Source organism: Malaclemys terrapin, chromosome 5, assembly GCF_027887155.1.
Source record: "Malaclemys terrapin pileata isolate rMalTer1 chromosome 5, rMalTer1.hap1, whole genome shotgun sequence".
In the NCBI taxonomy this organism is placed as follows: Eukaryota; Metazoa; Chordata; order Testudines; family Emydidae; genus Malaclemys; species Malaclemys terrapin.
In genome coordinates, this window is record NC_071509.1 from 105,678,761 (window position 1) to 105,701,030 (window position 22,270).

Genomic DNA, 22,270 nt, shown 5'->3' on the forward strand with positions numbered 1-22,270 from the left:
TCTCTCGCATGACCTGGAAAAATAATTGTTCAAGGAAAAGGATAAAAGTTGGATCCTGCTCTAGGCCCCACTCCCCCAACTTTCATAGCTTAATGGAGAACAAACCTATCTGCTTTATTGCATCAAAAGAAACCCAGGCCCTGAGACATCCCTCACAGCATCAGCATATAAACCCTTTAGCTCTGGTACTTGGCTCCTACTGGATCAACCAATTTTTGATACCTGCCCCCAACAGAGAATAAACCGTTGTCATTGCACCACTAAAATTCAGAGCTTGATGCATCCCAGAACAGCAGCGCTGAAAACCCCCAGATCCAGCATCTGTATCCTGGCTAATTTTTGGCCCAACCCCTGTAATTGTATCGCATCACATCACAGGAGTATTGCAGAGATACTTGGACCGGGGATCTGGAGCCTGTGTCAGGCCAATGTTTGGCTCCCGACTCCACCAATTACACTGGTTAAATAGGGAACAAGTTTATCTTCTCCTTCTACCAACAAATAAAATCTGAATGTCCGTGCTTCCTAGGATGGGTTTTATCTTATATAAGCAACTATACCCTCCTCCTCCCCCCCCGGAAAGTGTCACAATTTTTCACACTTGCTGTCTGGTCATCCTAGTGCATCTACTGCAATGACACTGCAAACATCCAAGTCTAAACATGTTCCTTGCTTCACTAGTGGGCTAAATCTGCAGGGTAGAGGGCAAATACTGGTTGCATCTGCCAGGATCGAGACCCAGGGGTTGCAACACTATCGATTCAGGGTCCTGTGGCACCTTTAAGACTAACAGAAGTATTGGGAGTATAAGCTTTCGTGGGTAAGAACCTCACTTCTTCAGATGCAAGTAATGGAAATCTCCAGAGGCAGGTATAAATCAGTATGGAGATATCTCTCCATCGCCTCTGGCGATTTCTCCATACTGATTTATACCTGCCTCTGGAGATTTCCATTACTTGCATCTGAAGAAGTGAGGTTCTTACCCCCAAAAGCTTATGCTCCCAATACTTCTGTTAGTCTTAAAGGTGCCACAGGACCCTCTGTTACTTTTTACAGATTCAGACTAACAGGGCTACCCCTCTGATACTTGACACTATCGATTCAGGATGTGTTGGGAGTGCAGGGCTCTGGAAGGAGTGACCTGCGGTGCACGGAACACATGTAAGAAGGTGACAGAGCATATGCGATTAGCAGCTTTCTCTTCGGGGGGATGGGTGGGTGTGGGGAGCTTCACAGAAAGCCTACTGCAAAGTTTGCACTAATGGAAACACTGGGAAGTCTGTCTGCGGCCAAAGGGGATGAACGAGTTAATGCAAATCTGCGCACCGCATTCCCAGACGCGCTTTACCTAATCCCCTTCTCATTTATTATTATAGCAACCTAACGCTCCTCCCTGCAAACCCAGTCAACCGCCCCCTCCCCCTTGTTGCTGTGTTGCCGGCCGGCCGCTTGCAGGGGGAGGACCCCCGCCTCCAGCCGCGGCGGTCTGATTGGCACCCAAAAGGGGGCCAGCGGCCAGGCTCTGGAAGCTGAGCTCTCCATCTAGGGAGGGGAGGCGGGGACTCTTCTCGCCGAGGCTCAATTGCAGGGCGAGAGGGAGGGGGCTGTCGGTGACAGGCCAATTGGAGATCGGGGGGGAGTCGGGGCTGGAAGTAAAGAGTGAAGAGCTCAATGAGTAGGGAGCAAACTTTGTGTCTCTGGGCTGCGCGCTGCGTGGGCGCGGGGCAGGCAGCCGCTCTAGCTGTGCCCGGCGCGCAGGGCTGCAAGCCATCGGGGAGCTGTCCCGCAGCCGCTCCGGGGCCAGCCCCGCGCTGTGGATTACAAGCGAGCCGGAGCCCGGTGGGAAAGGGGCAAAGCTGGAGAGGGGCGCGCGGACAGCTTTGCTCTTGCTGTGAGACTGTAGGTGCCCCCCCTCTCCGACACACAGCCCCCCGCCCCTGGCATGGTGAGGGGAGCGGGGCTTCTGCGGCTGCCGGCTGCCCAGCCCGGAGCGGCGCGGCGGAGGCGGGCTGGAGCGCTGGGGATGTACAACTGAGCGAAGCCACGGCCGAGCTGACCATGCCGAGAGGCGCCGCTCGCTGCCAGCGCCCCTTGACAGCCCCGGAGCAGCCGCGGCGGCGGCAGGAGGAGCAGGAGAGGCAGAACCGAGTCGCTGAATGAGCGTGGCCGGGGTGCCGCGGGGCAACTCACTCGGCTGGGCTCTTCCCAGCGGCGGCGGGCGGCGAGGAGCCCGGCTCCGCTCTGCGGCGTGACTTGCAGGGAAGTTGCCTCGGGCTGGTCTCCATCCCCCCGGGGTCTGTCACTCCGTCCCGCGAGGAGAGGAGCTGCGTCCTGCACAGCCGCTGGGCGGGCAGGCGGCCCCCGGCCAATTCACCGCAGACCCCTCCCTCTGCAGCCGAGGGGAGCAGTGGCTACTCAACACCCCTCCGCCACCTCTTGCCCTGGCCGAGCCGTGCGCTGGAGAGGGGGAGATGCAGGCAGCGCTGTGGATATGATGACACCTCCCTCTCCCCCACCTGGATGCCTTTGCTGATGGGGATTTGTTTGCCTTCCTGAGACTCGCCGCGCCTTGGCGTTGCTGGACTTGCATTGATTGTGGGCTCGGTTTTTTTTTTTGGGGGGGGGAGTGGCTGGGTTTCCACACCCCACGCCTGAGCACCATGGGCCTCCTGTCAGCAGGCAGCCCCTCTCTGTCTTGGCTACCCCCCTTTGCCTTGCTTCTGCTGCTGCCTCTCCATGTCTCCGCTGAGCCCCGACAGATCTTCCAGGTGCTGGAGGAGCAGCCGCCGGGCACCTGGGTGGGCACCATCGTCACCCGCCCGGGCTTCGCCTACCGCCTAAGTGAGCACCATGCCCTTTTCTCCATCAATGCCACCTCGGGGGCGCTGCACACCCGTGCCACCATTGACCGAGAGAGTCTGGCCAGTGACGTGATGGACCTGGTGGTGCTCTCCAGCCAGCCCACCTATCCTAGTGAGGTGCGTGTCCTGGTGCTGGACCTGAATGACAATGCACCTGTCTTCCCAGACCTCTCCATTGTGGTGACTTTCAAGGAGGACACAGGCAGCGGTCGCCAGCTTATTCTGGACACAGCCACCGATGCTGACAGTGGCACCAATGGTGTGGACCACAGCTCCTACCGCATTGTGTCTGGCAATGAGGAAGGGCGCTTCCAGCTCAACATCACCCTCAATCCCAGTGGGGAAGGTGCCTTCCTGCACCTGGTCTCTCGGGGTGGGCTAGACCGAGAGGCCACCCCCACCTACCAGCTGCTGGTGCAAGTGGAGGACAAGGGAGAGCCACGGCAGCATGGATATCTGCAGGTTAATGTCACTGTGCAGGATATCAACGACAACCCACCCATCTTCAGCCAAGCTCTCTACCAGACCCGGGTGCCTGAGGATGCGCCAATTGGGGCCAGTGTCCTTCAGGTGGCAGCAGCTGATGCTGATGAAGGTACCAATGCTGACATCCACTACCATTTGGAGGGGACGGAGGGTGGTGGTGGGGAGGGGGCTGGGGGAATCCCATTTGAGGTGGATCCGGAGAGTGGGGTGATCCGTATCCGGGAGCCTCTGGACTATGAGACAAGGCGGCAATACTCACTGACAGTGCAGGCCACAGATCGGGGGGTGCCGGCGCTGAGTGGCCGAGCTGAGGCACTGATCCAACTCCTTGATGTGAATGACAATGAGCCACGGGTGAAATTCCGCTACTTCCCAGCCACCTCCCGTTTTGCATCAGTGGACGAGAATGCGGCACCTGGCACAGTGGTGGCACTGTTAACTGTGAGCGATGCTGACTCGCCTGCTGCCAACGGAAACATCTCAGTGTCAATCCTTGGAGGAAACGAGCAGCGTCATTTTGAGGTGCAGAGCAGTAAGGTGCCAAATCTCAGTCTCATCAAGGTAGCGGCGGCACTGGACCGGGAACGCATTCCTACGTACAACCTCACTGTGGCTGTGGCTGACAACTATGGGGCCCCCCCGCCACCATCTGGCTCCCCCACTTCCTCTGTACCTCCAGAAGGGGCATTTGCTGCCCCCGTGAGCCGCTCTTCGGTGGCCAGCCTGGTGATTTTTGTGAATGACATCAATGACCACCCACCTGTCTTTGGACAGTCTGTGTATCGGGTCAATATCAGTGAGGAAGTACCACCGGGCAGCTATGTGAGGGGTCTGAGTGCCACCGATCGTGACTCTGGTCTCAATGCCAACCTCAAATACAGCATTGTCTCTGGCAATGAGCTGGGCTGGTTCTGCATCAGTGAGCATAGCGGCCTGGTCACCACCACTGGTATTGCTGGCTCCAGACCCAGTGTCCCGGGTATTGGCATGGCGTCCTCTGGTGGGCTGGACCGAGAGACAGCCTTACAGGTGGTGCTGAACATCAGTGCCCGTGACCAAGGGGTGCAGCCCAAGTTTTCCTATGCCCAGCTGGTGGTGGCCATCCTGGATGTCAATGACCAGAGACCTCTCTTCAGCCAGCCGGATGGCTACCAGGTGTCCGTGGCTGAGAATTCCCCTTCAGGAACTGAGTTGCTGGTCTTGAGTGCCACCGATGGGGATTTGGGGGACAATGGGACAGTACGCTTCTCCCTGCAGGAGGCTGAGCCATCAGTGACAGCAGTTGGCCCTTTGGTGGCCCCTCGCCGGGTCTTCCGCTTGGATCCTGTGTCAGGCAAGCTGAGTACCATCTCACAGTTGGACAGGGAAGAACAGGACCATTATTCCCTGCAGGTCCTGGCCACCGATCTGGGCTCTCCTCCTCTCTCCTCGGTAGCCCGGGTCAATGTGAGCCTGCTGGATGTGAATGATAACAGCCCTGTGTTTTACCCGGTCCAGTATTTTGCACACATCCAGGAGAATGAGCCCGCAGGCAGCTATGTTACTACCATTTCTGCCAGTGACCCAGACCTGGGGCCCAATGGGACAATCAAGTACAGTATCTCAGCTGGAGATAACTCCAGGTTTCAGATCCATGGCCAGACAGGGGTCATCACCACAAAAATAGCCCTGGATAGGGAGGAAAAGACTGCCTACCAGCTGCAAATAGTGGCCACTGATGGTGGCAACCTCCAGTCCCAAAACCAGGCCATAGTTACTATCACTGTTTTGGACACTCAGGACAACCCCCCAGTTTTCAACCAAGGTGTGTACAGCTTTGTTGTCTTTGAAAATGTTGCCTTGGGCTATCATGTTGGCACCGTTTTTGCTTCTACAATGGATCTCAACACGAACATTACTTACCTTATTACAACAGGTGACCAAAGGGGCTTGTTTGCCATCAACAAAGTGACAGGCCAGATCACCACAGCCAGTATCATTGATCGGGAAGAGCAAGCATTTTACCAGCTAAAAGTGGTGGCTAGTGGTGGGGCAATAACTGGAGATACCGTGGTCAATATAACTGTGAAAGATTTAAATGACAATTCCCCTCATTTTCTTCATGCAGTGGAAAGTGTTAATGTGGTTGAGAACTGGAAAGCTGGGCACACCATATTCCAAGCCAAAGCTGTTGACCCTGATGAAGATGTCAATGGCATGGTCATTTACAGCCTTAAGCAGAATCCTAAGGGCCTGTTTACTATCAATGAACAAAATGGTGCCATAAGTTTAGTAGGGCCACTTGACATAAATGCTGGATCTTACCAGGTGGAAATTTTGGCCTCAGATATGGGAGTTCCACAGCATTCTTCTAGTTTCATTCTAACTGTATCCGTCCATGATGTAAATGATAACCCACCAGTATTTGACCAACTTTCCTATGAAGTCACTATTTCAGAGTCCGAGCCTGTGAATTCCAGATTCTTTAAAGTACAAGCTTCTGACAAGGATTCAGGAGCAAATGGAGAAATAGCTTATAGTATAATTGAAGGAAATTCCGGGGATGCCTTTGGCATATTCCCAGATGGCCAGCTGTATATAAAGAGTGAATTGGACCGTGAACTTCAAGAAAGATATATTCTCCTGGTTGTTGCTTCTGATAGAGCAGTGGAACCACTTAGTGCTACTGTGAATGTTACAATAATTTTAGAGGATGTAAATGATAATAGACCATTGTTTAACAGTACCAATTATGTATTTTATTTTGAAGAGGAACAGAATGGTGGATCATCTGTAGGTAAAATAAGTGCTGTAGATAAAGACTTTGGACAAAATGGTGAAGTCAGGTATTCATTTGAAAATATGCAGCCAGATTTTGAATTGAACACAATAACTGGGGAAATAACAAGTACTCATCAGTTTGACAGGGAAACTCTTATGAGGCAAAGGGGAGCAGCAGTATTTAGTCTTACAGTAATAGCAACAGATCAAGGGTTGCCAAAACCTTTAAAGGATCAGGCAACTGTTCAAATTTACATGAAGGATATCAATGATAATACACCCAAATTTTTAAAAGATCTCTATCAAGCTACGATATCAGAATTAGCAGCAAACATAACACAAGTTTTAAGAGTTTCTGCCTCAGATGTTGATGAAGGTAGTAATGGATTGATTCACTATTCTGTAATTAAAGGAAATGAAGAAAACCAGTTTACAATTGACAGTGGCACTGGTCAAGTAACATTAATAGGTAAACTGGACCATGAAGCTACTGCATCTTACTCACTTATTATCCAAGCAGTAGATTCTGGGACAGTTTCCCTAAGCTCAACTTGCACATTAAGCATTGATGTACTGGATGAAAATGACAACAGTCCTTCCTTCCCTAAATCTACTTTGCTTGTAGATGTCTTAGAAAATATGAGACTAGGTGAACTTGTATCTTCTGTCACTGCCACTGATTCTGATTCAGGTGACAATGCTGACCTTCATTACAGTATTACAGGGACAAATAACCATGGAACCTTTAGCATCAGTCCCAACACTGGCAGTATTTTTCTTGCAAAAAAATTGGACTTTGAAACACAATCTTTGTATAAACTAAACATAACAGCAAAAGACCAAGGAAGGCCACCTCGGTCATCTACAATGTCAGTGGTAATACATGTTAGGGATTTTAATGACAACCCTCCTAATTTTCCTCCTGGGGATGTTTTTAAATCTATTGTTGAGAACATTCCTGTTGGTAGTTCTGTGATTTCTGTGACTGCTCATGATCCAGATGCAGATATTAATGGGCAGCTAACATATGCAATCATTCAACAGATGCCAAGAGGCAACCATTTTAGTATAGATGAAGTCAGAGGGACAATATGTACTAATGCTGAAATAGATCGTGAATTTGCTAATCTCTTTGAATTAACAGTGAAAGCCACTGATCAAGCTGTCCCTGTAGAATCCAGACGATTTGCATTGAAGAATGTAACCATTTTAGTAACAGATCAAAATGATAATGTTCCTACATTTATATCACAAAACGCTCTTGCTGCAGACCCATCTGTTGTGATTGGTTCAGTCCTAACTACAATTGTTGCAGCTGATCCTGATGAAGGAGCAAATGGGGAAGTTGAGTATGAAATAATCAATGGGGACACTGAAACCTTTATTGTGGATCGTTACAGTGGAGATCTAAGAGTGGCGGCAGCTTTGGTGCCTTCTCAGCTCATATACAACCTCATAGTTTCGGCCACAGATCTTGGCCCTGAAAGGAGGAAATCAACCACTGAAATGACTATCATTCTGCAAGGGCTTGATGGACCAGTGTTTACTCAGCCAAAATATATAACTATTTTAAAAGAAGGAGAGCCAATTGGGACTAATGTAATATCCATAGAAGCAGCTAGTCCAAGGGGTTCTGAAGCCCTGGTGGAGTATTACATAGTTTCAGTGCGCTGTGAAGACAAAAGTTTTGGACGTCTCTTTACCATTGGGCGCCATACTGGTGTAATCCAGACTGCTGCCATTTTGGACAGGGAGCAAGGAGTACGTTTGTACCTGGTGGACGTTTATGCCATTGAAAAATCAGCTGTTTTGCCTCGAACACAGCGAGCAGAGGTAAAATATTTTATTCAATGAATATTTGCACCTTTTATATTCTAAATAAATTGCTTTTTGTTATATCAGCTGACCATTTTGATTTTACAGATGTGGGTGATCAAAGTAAGTGAAAACTCCAATATCATTCTTGAGATCTGTTGGTTCATTAGAGAAACATAAGTTTTAAACCTGTAACAAACTACTGTCTATGAAGCTGAGGATGTCCATGCATAGAACAGCATTATTAATATTTCTTCAGTGACAGTAGTTTTTTTCCCCCTGGTATTTTTGATAGTTATGGGTACAGTGCTGCTGTTCTGCCTTCTTAACCAAGGGTACTGGCCAAATAACTTTTGGATGCTAAATATCTCAGCCTTAAGGAAAAGGCTTTTCTGGGTCTTTTATACATTGTCATTCTAGCCATAATCCGCCACCTCCCTCCCACCGCCCCCCCCCCCTTTTTTTTTGGTAAGCCTTTCTACTTCTGGCTGAGTTGCTTTCTCTAGAATCATCACATCAATATTGGTCTGAGAATTGGACAGTAGTGATTGAGTGATTGCTGTCTGAATATCTCAGACCTAGTCCTGGACTGGACTGGACAAAATTGATCCCCACTGCCTCATGCCTAGTTCATTCCCTTAAATGGGTCTCCTACTATTATATCTCAAAGTTACTGCTGTTCCTCTGATGCTAACTGTAGTAAAGATTGTGAAAAAAATCTTGCTGATGCCCTCAGGTTGCTATGAAGTGTAAAAATTATAACATTTTATCAGAATGCCACTTTAAATGATTCACTGGAGAGTGTTAAAAAGTTCTCTCTATGATTAGCTTGAATATTAAAGCATGGGGAAATAGGCCCTAGGAAATTACTTATGAAGCAAGAATATTTTAATTGTCATTTTCCTAAGGGCTGTATTTGACTGTAGACTCTGTCACACAGCTGGAAGCATATACTGTGGTATTGTCTTTTAGGTAGAGACTTAAATGTGGGGCTTGCTTTTATCTTTACTTGTGCCATAGGCCTTCCTCCCTTTTTTTTTTTTTTTTTTTGCTATGAGTCATTTTACTTTCATTCATTGGAAGTTTGGAATCCGCACTGTTTTGTAGGTCGACCAGCAGGTGATGCCGGAAGTGCACAGTGGTTCAACCATTTCCCTCATAGTTAAGCACATTACCTCAGTGCTGTTCAGCCTTTCATGTCCAGGAGTTGTCCCAATCCATATTTCCCCTATAGAAGTACATTTTACTGTTTCTAAATCACCAAGAATGCTATGCTTTTTTCAAGAGCTATGCTGAATGTAGTATCTGGTATTGTGTTATTTGACACATGCAGTTTTTTGTTTCGCTTATTATTGCTTTTTGTTTTACTTTGATGTTTGGTATGATACTTCAAAGAGTGCAGGATTGGGCTCCTATATAGGTAATTGTTTATTTTGGGCCAGAAATTAAGAGTTTTAAAGTCAAAAGAAATTTGTCAATATGTGTAAGGCATCTTATTTTGTTGTTTGCATACACTGTACAATGTTTTATAGTATATTAGGAAGAGCAATAATGAATTTGAGCATTATAGCTATTTTAGAAATGGAGGATATTGATTTAAATAAGTGGTTCTCAAACTTTTGTGCTGGTGATCCCTTTCACATAACAAGTCTCTGAGTGCGACCCCCCCATTATAAATTGAAAACACATTTTTATATATTTAACACCATTATAAATGCTGGATGCAAAGCGGGGTTTGGGGTGGAGGCTGACAGCTTGTGATCCCCCTTGCAATAACCTCATGACCCCTTGAGGGGTCCCGACTCCCCAGTTTGAGAAGCCCTGATTTAAATTATGCATGTTACTGATATTACAAGATTCCTATTATTGCTCTTTGCAGACTATGCAAGTAAATTATGAACATTAATATAAAGAAGGCAAAAAAAGCACAAGAGGAATAAGTATGTGTATAAGATTTTCCATGTTGGTTTGTTGTATTAAGGGTTAACAGTTTTCCTCAGTGGGGAATTTGGGCCCACTCCTGCAAACACTTATTTCAAATAAAACTTTTGCAATCTTGAGACTACTTGCATAAGCAGGGAATGCTCGGGTGAGTAAGGGCTTGCAGGACCCTGTGGTTGCAATAGGTTCACACTTTGTAAAAGTGCTTAATAAGAGCATATGGTGAGCATGAAGAAAGCAAGCATTGAAATCTTAAACCAACTTTAAATTGTTGAACACAAGCCACTCCTAAAATGAAAAGCAAATGTGTTTCTGTGCAAGAATATTGAAAGCAGTGGTTGGGAGCTAGGATTTCATATTATTATTGGTTGCATCTTTAGAACTTCTGAAATGCTTTCTCCCCCCAAAACAAACATAATTAGTTCACTGTGCTTCCTTAGAAATACATTATAAATTATCATCAGTTATCAACTTCAACCCCCCCCCCCCCCCAAAAAAAAAAAACCTTAATCAGTTGCAGTCTCTGTCCTTACCCTGGTTATGGTATTTACTGATTTATCTTTCACTGGAAAGACTTTGCTTACCCCATGTTTGAACAAGAACCACTGAAACTGACATTTTAAGGGCAAGCCAGTTGTCAGAGGGTGCTGAATAAGCGCAATGCAATCAATGTCCTTATTCTTTGACTGATATTTTGTTTTGCTAAAGCAGTGATTTGAACGACTGACTCCTAAATTTACAGATTTAAATTTCAGAATTTGCTGCCCACTCTTCCTTTTTTAAGAAAATGCCACTGCACAACTACAAATAGACGCTACCAGTAATCCTTAAAATTCCAACCTGAAAAGTGCTAATTTTAAAATATGCCTTCTTGCATCAAGTCCACAGGTTATAACCTTTAACTTTTTGGTTCGAATTCTAATTTTTTTAATTTGGTGATTTTAATAGTAATTTTACCAAAACCTAGATTAGGGAAAAGGAATGCAAAATCATAGAAATGTAGGTCTGGAAGGGACGGTCATCAGGTTCAGTCTCCTGCACTTAGACAGGACCAAATAAACCTAGACCATCTATGTCAGGTGTTTGTTCAATCTGTTCTTAAAAACCTCCAGTGATGGGGATTCCACAGCTTCCCTTGGAAGCTACCCTTATAGTTAGAAAGTTTTTCCTAATATATAACCTAAATCTTCCTCGTTGCAGATTAAGCCCATTACTTCCCGGCCTATCTTCAGTGACATGGAGGACAAGTGTTCCCTGTCCTCTTTATAATAACCCTTAACATATTGGATGACCATGATCAGGTCCCTCAGTCTTTTCTCAAGATTCAACATGGCCAGTTTTTTACCTTTCTGCATAGGTCAGACTTTCTAAACCTTTAATTATTTTTGTTGCTCTTTTCTGGACTTTCTTCAATTTGTCCACATTTTCCAGAAGTGTGGCACCCCGAGTGGACACAGTACTCTAGCTGAGCCCTCTCCAGTGCTGATTACCTCCTGTGTCTTGCATATAACACCCCTGTTAATGCAGCTCAGAATATTAGCCTTTTTTGAAACTGTATCACATAGGTGAATCCTATTCAGTTTGTGATCCACTATAATGCCTAGACCTTTTTCAGAAGTACTTACCACCTGGACAGTTATTCCCCACCTAGACAGTTGTGCATTTGATTTTTTCTTTCCTAAGTGAAGTACTTTGCACTTATCTTTATTGAATTATCTTGTGTACATGTACATGCAATCCTGCCACATGCAATATTGTGATATTTAAATTTTTTATTTGTAATGTTTTCACCTACCAAATTTTATTAATATGATTGGTAAAATGAGGATTTAAAGAGCCTCTTTGGTAGATGTTGCTGGAGATACAATTTTACATTTTCTTAGTGTTCAACCAGAGACATCTATAAAGTTATTACTATAATTAGAGGCTAATAGGTCAAGTACTCTGTTTTCTAAAGCTATGCTTAGTTAATGAGATGTTAGTACTAGTAGAATAAATAGACCAGAAGAATGTCTCCTTGGTTCTCCTGTATAGCCTGGCATGCTTACAGCAGCAATGTGGCCAGACATCATCTTAAATGCTGTGTAGCACATAAGTGATTCAGAGAGCACTCAGTGTTACATTTGTTAGCTCAGAATGGTGAATAGGACAGTAATAGAACATGAGAAATAAGAATGGGTTATTTAATGCTTTTTCCAACTGAGGCTTGAAGAGGCATGGAGGTATGTGATAGATGGCTAGTATGGTGTCAGGGGATATTTTCAGGCTTGGAAATGTTTACCAGACACTTTCTAGCAAGTTGCCTATATAAAAGACTAGCATGTGTGAGTGAGAGATGGGGAGAGAGAGAGAGACCAGTGAAGTCCAGGGGCAGTTCCTCCATCAGAAACCTAACCTGTGCACCTCCATCTGTTGGGAAGTGGCATGATGCTTGAATTTGTACCAGGATTCAGTCCCTGGACTCTACTTATGCCTTTTTTATATGTCTGATAAATTTGGATTACCAACATTGGATTGGGTGAGTCAGAGGGAAAATCATTTTCCATCCTTCACATCCATCCCCATAGGAATTTTCATACTGGATTAGACCTTTGGTCCATGAACTACATATCTGCCAGTGGTGCATACCAGATATTTCCAAGGAGTGTATCAAACCGGCATAGTTTACAATGATGTAATAACATGTTTATGCAGAGTTTCTTATAAATGTCAGTCAGTTTATGTCTTGAAGAAATGGGATTTATATTGCATATACACATTAAGTAATGCTAATCCCAAATAATCCAAAATAATTAGTCAAGCCCCAAAATCATGAGATTAGTTTAAAAATCATGCAATTAAAAAATATATATATATATATGTGGCAATCCTTTATTTGCTGTCTGGTTTTTGATCCTTTAGGGTTCTCATTGTCTTTCTTTTCTCCCCTACTATGATGATTAGAAACTTACTGTTTTTTAAAAATGAAACATGAGATTCTCATGTACCCACAGAACTTTAGGAACTGAGGCTTTATGGGAAGCACTAATTATTGCGAGATTTGTGATCAAATACCAAGAGTTAGCAATATTAAATGTTTAACTCAGCTAGTGTAATTCTGGATATTCTTATTATCCAGTTGAATGTCTGATCCTTTTTTAAATCCTGCTAAACTCTTTAACACAATAATACCCATGGCAATGAGTTCCACAGAATACTTACAAGTTGTTTAAAAACTACCTCTTTCCTTTTATAAGTTACAAATTTGTTCTCTTATATTTTAATTAGATCCCACTATTCTTGTGTTATGAGAAAGCATAAAACAAGCCCCTTAATTTGGTCTTTTCTATACCATTTGTTATTTTGTATACATCTCTCATGTTCCTCTTAAGATTAAATTTTGCAGAAATTGATTTTTTAGCTCATTCCCTCCCAGTTCCCTCTCTACATTTCTTATTAATCGCTGTCAACAGATGTTTGAACTTTTTAACCCAATGACTACATTTTTAATAAGTATAATATGCATAATTAATACTTTGTGAAATGGCTCCAAAACACACTAGATTTCACATTTAAAAAAAAAAACCAAAACCTCCTCCTTTTCCCGTTCCATAAATGGGTTACAAATGTATGTTGTATTGTAACTGAGGTAGTAGTATGCCTGGGACCACTGGTCACCCTCAGTCTTTGGGTATCCAGGAAACAGTTAATACAAACATAAGAGCAAAACCCAGCTGAATATTTTTACCCTAGTAATAAACAAAGAAGGTTGCAGGTTCCTTTTAAAGCAGGAGTGGCCAACCTGTGGCTCCGGAGCCGCATGCGGCTCTTCATAGTTAATATGCGGCTCCTTGCATAGGCACTGACTCCGGGCCTGGAGCTATAGATGCTAACTTTCCAATGTGCTGGGGAGTGCTCAGTGCTCAACCCCTGCTCTGCCCCAGGTCCTGCTCCCACTCCACCCCTTCCCCTGAGCCTGCCATGCCCTCGCTCTTCCCCCCCTCCCCACCAGAGCTTCCTGCACACCACATAACAGCTGATCGCGGCGGGTGTGAGGCTTGGGGAGGGAGTGGGAGACACTGATTGGTGGGGCTGCTGGCGGGCAGGAGGTGCTGCAGTTTGGAGTGGGGGGAGCTGATGGGGGACTGCTGACATATTAGTGTGGCTCTTTAGCAATGGTACATTGGTAAATTCTGGCTCCTTCTCAGGCTCAGGATGGCCAACCCGCCAGAGCCAGGCAGGATCTCTGGTTTGGAAATTTAACCCTTAAATGCATAACTTTCTGGGAAGAAGCAGTGGGTTCCTTAGTCCACTTCTGGTGGCTTGACCCTCTGTCTGAACCACCAGTCAAATTGGGTGATTTCTCCTCTGGAGGGTATCTGGGCTGGGGAATGTCATGGCTTAGAGAGTGCCCTCTTGTTGCCCTGAAAATGTAGGTTGGTGGGTACTGAATTAGGAGGTGGTACATGGAATCTTCTTTCTGTTAATTAAAATAGATAATAAAAATCTCTAAAATTGTTCCAGGGAAAAAAGTGTGTTTCATTAATTTTTAAATTATGAGGTTTAGCTTTGGTTTAGGTGAAGAGGAAAACATTGAGAGAAAGTTGTAATAATAATTAATGTATATAGTGCTTTTTTTTTATCAGTAGATCTGAAGGTACATTTACAAACGAGGTCTATATCACTTTCCAGATTTCATAGATTGGGAAAATGAGGGACAGAGCAATGAAGGGAATTGCCCAAGGTTAGCCAGCAGGCTAGTGTCAGAGCTGATAATAGGAAAAGGTCTCCTGAATCTTGGTCCAGTGCTCAATCCACTACGTAACACTATCTCCTCTAAATCCAGGTTCAGAGATTGATTTGTTCCTGCCATATTCAAAGAAAAATCCACTTACAAGAAGAAAACACTCTGTCCACCCCCCAGTCAAAGTTTAGAGAACACAGTGGTGTTGAAATAGTGCAGATCTGGAGAAGAGTGAAAATCTGGACACTATAAACTGGAACCTGCTCCTACTGAAGACAATAACAAAACTCCCCTTGACTTCAGTGGGAGCTGGCTAAAACCATAACTCCATAATCTAACTATTATAATGTGTACAGTGATTTGAATATGTAAAATACCATGTAAGTGCTAACTATTATAAACGTAATACTCTAACTTCAGACCGAATTCCTGACTTCAGTGCTGTTGCCTAGACTGTTACACATTTAATATCCTCTTGCTTGAGAAATGGGAAGTTGTGGGTTGGTATGGTAATGTATTTAAGAAGCTGCTTTTGCAACAAAGTGTTTAATAGGCAGCACTGGAGAGTTTTACATTAAGGTAAGTTAGCAAATCTAAACCAGGAATATTTTAGATGAATATTATGTGGCATAAATCATATTTACTTTTGTAAGAACAATGGAGTATTCCTTGTATTCATACTATTTATAGATTTTTATTCTTTAGTGATCCATAGCATACTAATTGTAGTCTGACAAAGGAAATCACTTATGACATACTGAGTAAACAGAGTAAATGTGACCTCTTGTCAAGGTTCTAAAGCCAAAGTCAAATTGCCTTTGGTTTTGGTATTCTGGATTCTACTGGGATAGTTTGTTGATTGTTTCATATATTACTGTAGTTTGCACTGATCTGGAAATTAAATTACCGGTAAGTGCATTTCTTGATGTAAAGTGGGAGATGAACATACCTTATACTTTATTCCAAACCAATTTGTGTCCAGTTATAAATTCAGAAATGTTCTTTTTCAACTCCTGTTTCTTTTATTTAAATCCTTTTCGTAGTAAAATTTGACATCTTTCTGTTATTTGTGCTGTGTAATGTAATAGTTATGTGGCATTATTATTAGCTTAAAAATCCTAGGTTAAAATGCATTATCTTGGTAATGTAAAATATATTCTCTCTCTCTCTCTTACTTCTTCATAGTGATAATGTTGCATTATGAATTTAGGAATAATGTCACATAACTAGACCATCATTTTAATTAGGATTACCATATTCAAACATTTAAAAAAGAGGACACTCCACGGGGCCCCGGTCCAGTCCCCGGCCCTGCCCCAACTCTGCCCCTGGCCCCACCCCAACCCTGCCCCTTCTCCAACCCCTTCCCCAAAGTCCCTGCCCCAACTCTGCCCCCTCCTCCAAGCACCCCGCATTCCCCCTCCTCCCTCCCGCTCTGATCTTGGTTGGGGGTTGCTAAGTGCTTCCCTGCTCCCCACTCGCCTTGCAGTCCCTGCACCCCACCACCTGCCCTGCACCCCCCTGCCCCTGCAGCCTCTATGCCCCTGCCTGCCCTGCTCCTCCTCGCCCTGCAGCCTCTGCGCCCCCCGCCTGCCCTACCCCTGCAGCCTCTATGCCCCTGCCTGCCCTGCTCCTCCTTGCCCTGCAGCCTCTGCACCCCCCCATCCCTGCAGCCTCTGTGCCCCCTGCTCCCCACTCACCCTGCAGCCTCTATGCCCCTGCCTGCCCTGATCCTCCTCGCCCTGCAGCCTCTGCTTCCCCACTCACCGGGCAGAGGGAGAGCTGTGGGCTCCGCGTGGACTCAAACACTGTTCTGTGCTGCTCTGCGGGGGAGGAGGGAGCGGGGAGGGGGAGGGGGAGGTACTCTGGCTACTAGAGGCCCCAGTGGCTGCAAGCGGCTTTCAATCAGGTCCCGCTATCCAATCAGCCGAGCCGTACTCTGCATGAGGGGAAGGGGGAAATCCCGGACTTTTCTACTTGATTAGAAATCCCCCCTGGACGACCATTTAACGCTGAAAAAGCCGGACATGTCCGGGGAAACCTGGACGGATGGTAACCCTAATTTTAATTGCCCTAATCCTGCCAGATTCAGAGTGTCTCATACAAAGTTCTGAAAAACTCTCAAATCCCATTGACTTCAATAGTCCGTACCTTTGCCATGTAAAATGTTACACCTAACCTATTGGAATGTGGGTTTCTTTAAAAAAGGTTCTTTGAATCTTAGATTTAGCATTTCGTGAAATAGTCAGTGGTTATCCATTGATTACAGTTACAGTACTTACCAATTTTTATGTAAGTGTCTTTGGCCCCCTAAACCATTCTTCATTGTCATTGGGCATTTCCTGTGCATTTGTTGGACTACACCCCAATGGGAAAGGACTCCTTTGTCTATACCCTTTTGATTGAGAATCCAGAGGACAGTAGAATCCAGAAAGTTGAAGGTTGTCTTGCCTTCCTGGAACAGTTTGCATTACATTTTGAAACAACAGTTTAAGCGCCGGTCTACACAGTTTTTGCACTGATATAAGTAAATCTGTAGAAAAAAAACATTTTAGTTAAATCAGTGCAACCCCCTAGTGTGGACATAGTTATGCTGATATAGCTTGTTTCAAATGTGTCTAGACTAGAGGGTTGCATTGCTTGTAACTAAATTGGTTTTTCTTACCAATTTAATTATATCAATGCAAAAACTGTGTGAAGACAAGCCCTAAGCCTCGGGTATAGAAATGAAATTTATAAAGAATGGAGAGAAAATAAAAGGAAAACAAAACAGAGTTTGCCTAATATATTTAGTCTTATAGTTGGCAAAAGTGATGCCAGATTGCTGTGGTACATCTTATGATTGATTTCAGTAAAATTACAGCCTTACTTTTGCCAAGAATAAAACTAGGTCTGTGACAGGCAGTGTTTATTTATTTTAGTCTGATTTTTCTCACAATTCGTAATAGATATTGCCTTAATTAGACCATTTGAGTCTGAGACTGTCACCTATGTATTGCTTTTTATAGTGATCAATTTTTATTTCCCACTGTAGCAAATACCAAAAGGACAAATAGTAATAACTGAAAAACTAAAAACCATAGGTTTCAGGGTAGCAGCCGTGTTAGTCTGTATCCTCAAAAAAAAAAACAGGAGTACTTGTGGCACCTTAGAGACTAACAAATTTATTAGAGCACAAGCTTTCGTGGGCTACAACCCACTTCTTCGGATCCGAAGAAGTAGGTTGTAGCCCACGAAAGCTTATGCTCTAATAAATTTGTTAGTCTCTAAGGTGCCACAAGTACTCCTGTTTTTTTTAAAAACTATAGTTATGCTCTAAAAACACATACATTAATAATAGTAATGCAAAAGAATTCCAAAGGAGGTTTTTAAGGAAGCACTAATTTCTGTACTGCCAGCTATGCAAAAAGAAAAAAATAGAACCTTAGTGTTTAATATCTATGTAAAAATTGTTGTGCAGACTACAGGCACATGAATGCAATTTTGATCATTTAAATCTCAGTTCATGGATATGATATGGCAACCATGAATTATCATGCAAATATTTTATATATGGGTTGCAATATGTTTAACACAGCAATCTAGACATTATCCAGATATGTAGACATAAAGGCATTCTGATGACATCTGGTAAAAGCATTCAGCAAAATCAAAAGTTTCAACATTTAGGAAGTAGTCCTGAAGGCTTCTTCTTTTGGAAGAGGAAATCCATTTGCGCTGTATTAACTTCCCAATGACTCCCCCTTGTGCCTCTGTGATGGAATCCCCTTATAAGAGGCTTCCCTGGTGCAGCCTCTGGCTGGGGAAACCCCGACTGCAGGCCTCCCAAGGAGCCGCAGTGCCAAGGGGACAGTGCAGGAGGCAGAAAGAGATATAAGGATGGCTCAGTGACAGTGGTCCTCCATGCATAGAGCGTTCGCTGCTTACTGATTCTCTGGAATATCTCTGTTTGCTGGCCCTGTGGTCAGCTTCATTGTGGGGGATGTGATTGAAATCCTGCACCCTGATGAAACAATTGGGAATAAATTGGTGAGGTTTTTCTTCTTTACCCTGTTCTGTGGGCTGTCTGTTGTGTTTGTTATAATATAGCTGGTATGAGAAAAAAGAAACAAAAGAACATGGAAATTTGCTCACAAATTTGATGTCAGTGGACTTGCACCAATTTACATTAACAGAGAACTTAATCTAGATTTAGTAAACTGTTAGATTTGTGGCATGTTAGTTTAAATGTTGACTGTTACTTTTACAATTATGGTGAACAGCAATTAAAGCTTTCATTATTCATGCAGTGTAAGTTAATTGGCTATATTGACAAAGATTCATTACAAACTAATTGCATGTTGAGCCATATGCAGTTTGGGACATACTGTAAAGAGTATGTTAAGTTATAACATGCCCCTAATAACCTGAGCTCAATCAGCTTTATTGGCCACTCCATTATTGGAAACTGGGAATTCTAACTTCCAACAACAAAGTATTAATTCTAACCACTTGAATATGCTATCTCACCTGTACAAATCTATGGTTTTCCTTCCTGAATTGTATGCGGAATCCATACCCAGTTTGTGCAATAATAAATAATTTAAATAGCATGGTCAAACTCTTTAGCTGATGTTTTTTCTAATGATTATATCTGAGATATTTTTCATATATCAATTGGTGAACTTTATATTAGTTTCAATCCTTGGTAGTTCCAGACATATGTATCCCGATTTTCCTCTGAGTTACACTAGCATACATAGAGAGTCAATTGACTTATAGTGGTCTAAAAATGTCAAACCAGAATAGGAAAAAGTGAATAAGGAAGTGTTATTTACCCCTTCATATAGAACAAGAACTAGTGGTCACCCAATGAACTTAATAGACAGCAGGTTTAAAACAAACAAAACTCATTGCCAGGAGATGTTGTGAAGACCAAAAAAATATTAGATATGTTCATGGAGGATAGATCCATCAGTGGCTATTAACCAACATGCTTAAAGATGCAACTCCACACTTTGGGTGTCCCTAAGCCTCTGACTGCCATCTGCTGGGGCTGGATAACAGGGGATGGATGACCTGATAATTTCCCTGCTCTGTTCATTCCCTTTGAAGCACCTGGCATTGGCCACTGTCAGAAGACATGATTCTGGGCTAGATGAGCATACTGGGTCAGACCAGTGGTTCATTCTTATGTTCTTACATTAGGGGCCATTGCATTTAAGGTTTTTGTGAAGTGAATTTCTAATTAGGACAGTTTTTCTGTTGTATTCCAAGAGTAATTTGTGTTTTAAAAGCAGCTTTGATATGTGATAACTCATGCTGGAGACAGAAAATACTGAATTCATATCACAAGGCAGAGAGCGAGAGAGAGAACTTTACTTAGACTGTAGAGCTAACTTGTGGTTTTGCCACAAGCCCTGCATATGGGGCAGTGTGCAGTTATGCTGCCTCAGGAGCAGAATGTGATTTGGGAACAGCAAAAAGAAAGCAATATGGATTAGGCTTTTAAATGTCAACTTCTTTGAAGCTATTTTTCATAAATGAATGGGATTTTCTTGGATTTTAGGAAAGATTAATACAGATGCCTTTACATCTATACATCTGTATAGTGTCTACCTAAAAAACCTGATATTTTCCATGGGTTTTTGTTACCAAATTATATTTTATGTACCCGGGTGGGTTTTCCCCCCCTCCCTCAATTTCTGACAGCATGAAGTTTTGCTGGATTAAAAAGATTTATCGTATAGAAACACAACGAAACATTCGCCATTTGAAGTATGTATGCAAGCAGAAGGTTAATGCTATGGTTTATTACTCTTTTATTGTTTAAAATCTGTACTTTTATTTGTGAATAGACTTAATTTACTGATTTTTTAGGCTGATTCTTCTCATCCTGGTGAAGTCAGTGGGAGTTGTGTCACTGACTTCACTGGGAGACGTACTGGAGCTTTTGGAGTTCAATACACAAATTAAAGACAACATGGATTTTTCACCCTATAAGGTAGCGTGAAAGAGCTTTAAATTACACAAGGATTAATTTATAACTGTGTTGACCTGTAAAAGAATTTCTTACACTGGTTTGCACATCAGCCTTCTTTTTTTCTATCTAGTGGCTGAGGTGCACTGAGTGGCTTTTAACACTCAAGAAGAAGAAACAAGGCTTGAGTATTATATGCAGATACTTAGATTTTCAGTAAAGGCTTGAATACTAACTGCTTTGTATGCATTACACTGAAAATCCCATTTTTATCATCTTTTTATTTCCTTATATAATATTACCAAATGGTTGTAATTATTCAAAAAAAGTTAAATGATCCTGTTGAGATTATAGTTAATTAAACATAGGCAGTGAAGTCTTATTTTTTTAAGTCCAGCCACTGACAGATTTAGAACACTGCTTGACCCTTGTACTGATGGAGAAAGGAGGAAGTGGGAGTGAACATTTTCTTTGCTGGGCAAGATCATATTGGGTAGGAGAAAACTACACATTCCTGCCAAAGTGCTTGGATCAGACTAAAGGAACACAGATGGCTGTAACTGATAAAGGTGTTTGTTATTGCTTTTTTGCTCAGCACTGTGTGTGCGTGTATGTGTGTGAGAGGGACTCTGAGTGTGTGTGTCTGTGTGTGTTTAGCTGAAGTATTTTTATTTAATAGGAGAATAGACATTGTGTGCATCCAGTTATCTTGTATGCCTATGGTCAATAGAAGGGTACTAACGGCCAAGCTCTAAGGGCCAAACCCTAAGCAGTGGAGCTAAGCCCACTTATTACATCTGTGCTACATAAGAAAAATACTGTATCCTCATCACCTGCTGCCTGCACAATCACTTCATAGCTGCCAATATAAATACTAGGTGAAGCAATGCAAGTGGTCTGCTCCTCCCTTCCATATCAGGTTTTGTCTCAGATGGTCTGTGAAATGTACATGGTTTGCCCACTCGGGATTCTGTAATCACAACCCTTTTCTCCATGTAAGGTGTGGTGATCTTTGGATCTTTTCTGTGGTGCCTGGGTTGGACTACGTGTAAGAATCCCCTGTACTGTGATGGTTTGGGGCGTTAGTGGAAGGGAGGAGAGCCCAATATTATGCCCTTAATACATTGGTTGAATGAGTGGAAATTCTTTACACAGATGTGGAGAAAAGAGTGGAGAATGTATGATTTAGTTCTTTAACTTTACATTGGAAAGTTGTCATTTTTAATGATAAGTATAAAATTAAACAATCCATTGGAATACAAAATATATACAGAATAAGTCCGTGGTAATAGACATGGAATATATATCTGGTATAACTATAAATCTTGCCAAAATTAATTTTTTTTTCAACCTATAGTGAAATATACTTGTGTAAATCTTTATGGATAAAATATTTCTGTCGCTCAGCAGAGATACTATGTATTATATTCTGTTGTTAGCATGCAGCAAGAAAAGTAATTTTTCCAGAATTTACTTTTTGAAAAAGTTTAATGACTATTGTACTTCAGCAATAAATCCAGAAAAACTAATGCTCTGTCTTTCAATGCAGCCAAAAGAGGCTGGTCCTGCTGAGAGTCAATTATGGTCCCAGGTGGGCTATCCAGAGTTACACGTGTTTTTCCCAGGGGGAGTCATTACCATCATGAATCAATTTTAAAAGTATGTGTTGTAGAGAAAGTGCTCATAATAACTTTCTCCTCTCTCTTTTGATTCTTCACAATTATT

General features: G+C 43.2%; 1 protein-coding gene across 1 annotated transcript in view; it reads left to right on the forward strand.

Moving 5' to 3' along the window:
* Window positions 1-1,710: 1,710 nt before the first annotated feature.
* The window catches only part of FAT4 (FAT atypical cadherin 4), a 237,847-nt gene continuing 217,287 nt past the window's right edge, over window positions 1,711-22,270 (forward strand). Inside the window, exon 1 of the mRNA XM_054030110.1 lies at window positions 1,711-7,940. Within this exon, the coding sequence (XP_053886085.1) occupies window positions 2,661-7,940 (5,280 nt within the window). The 5' untranslated portion in view covers window positions 1,711-2,660. The remainder of the gene's footprint in view (window positions 7,941-22,270) is intronic.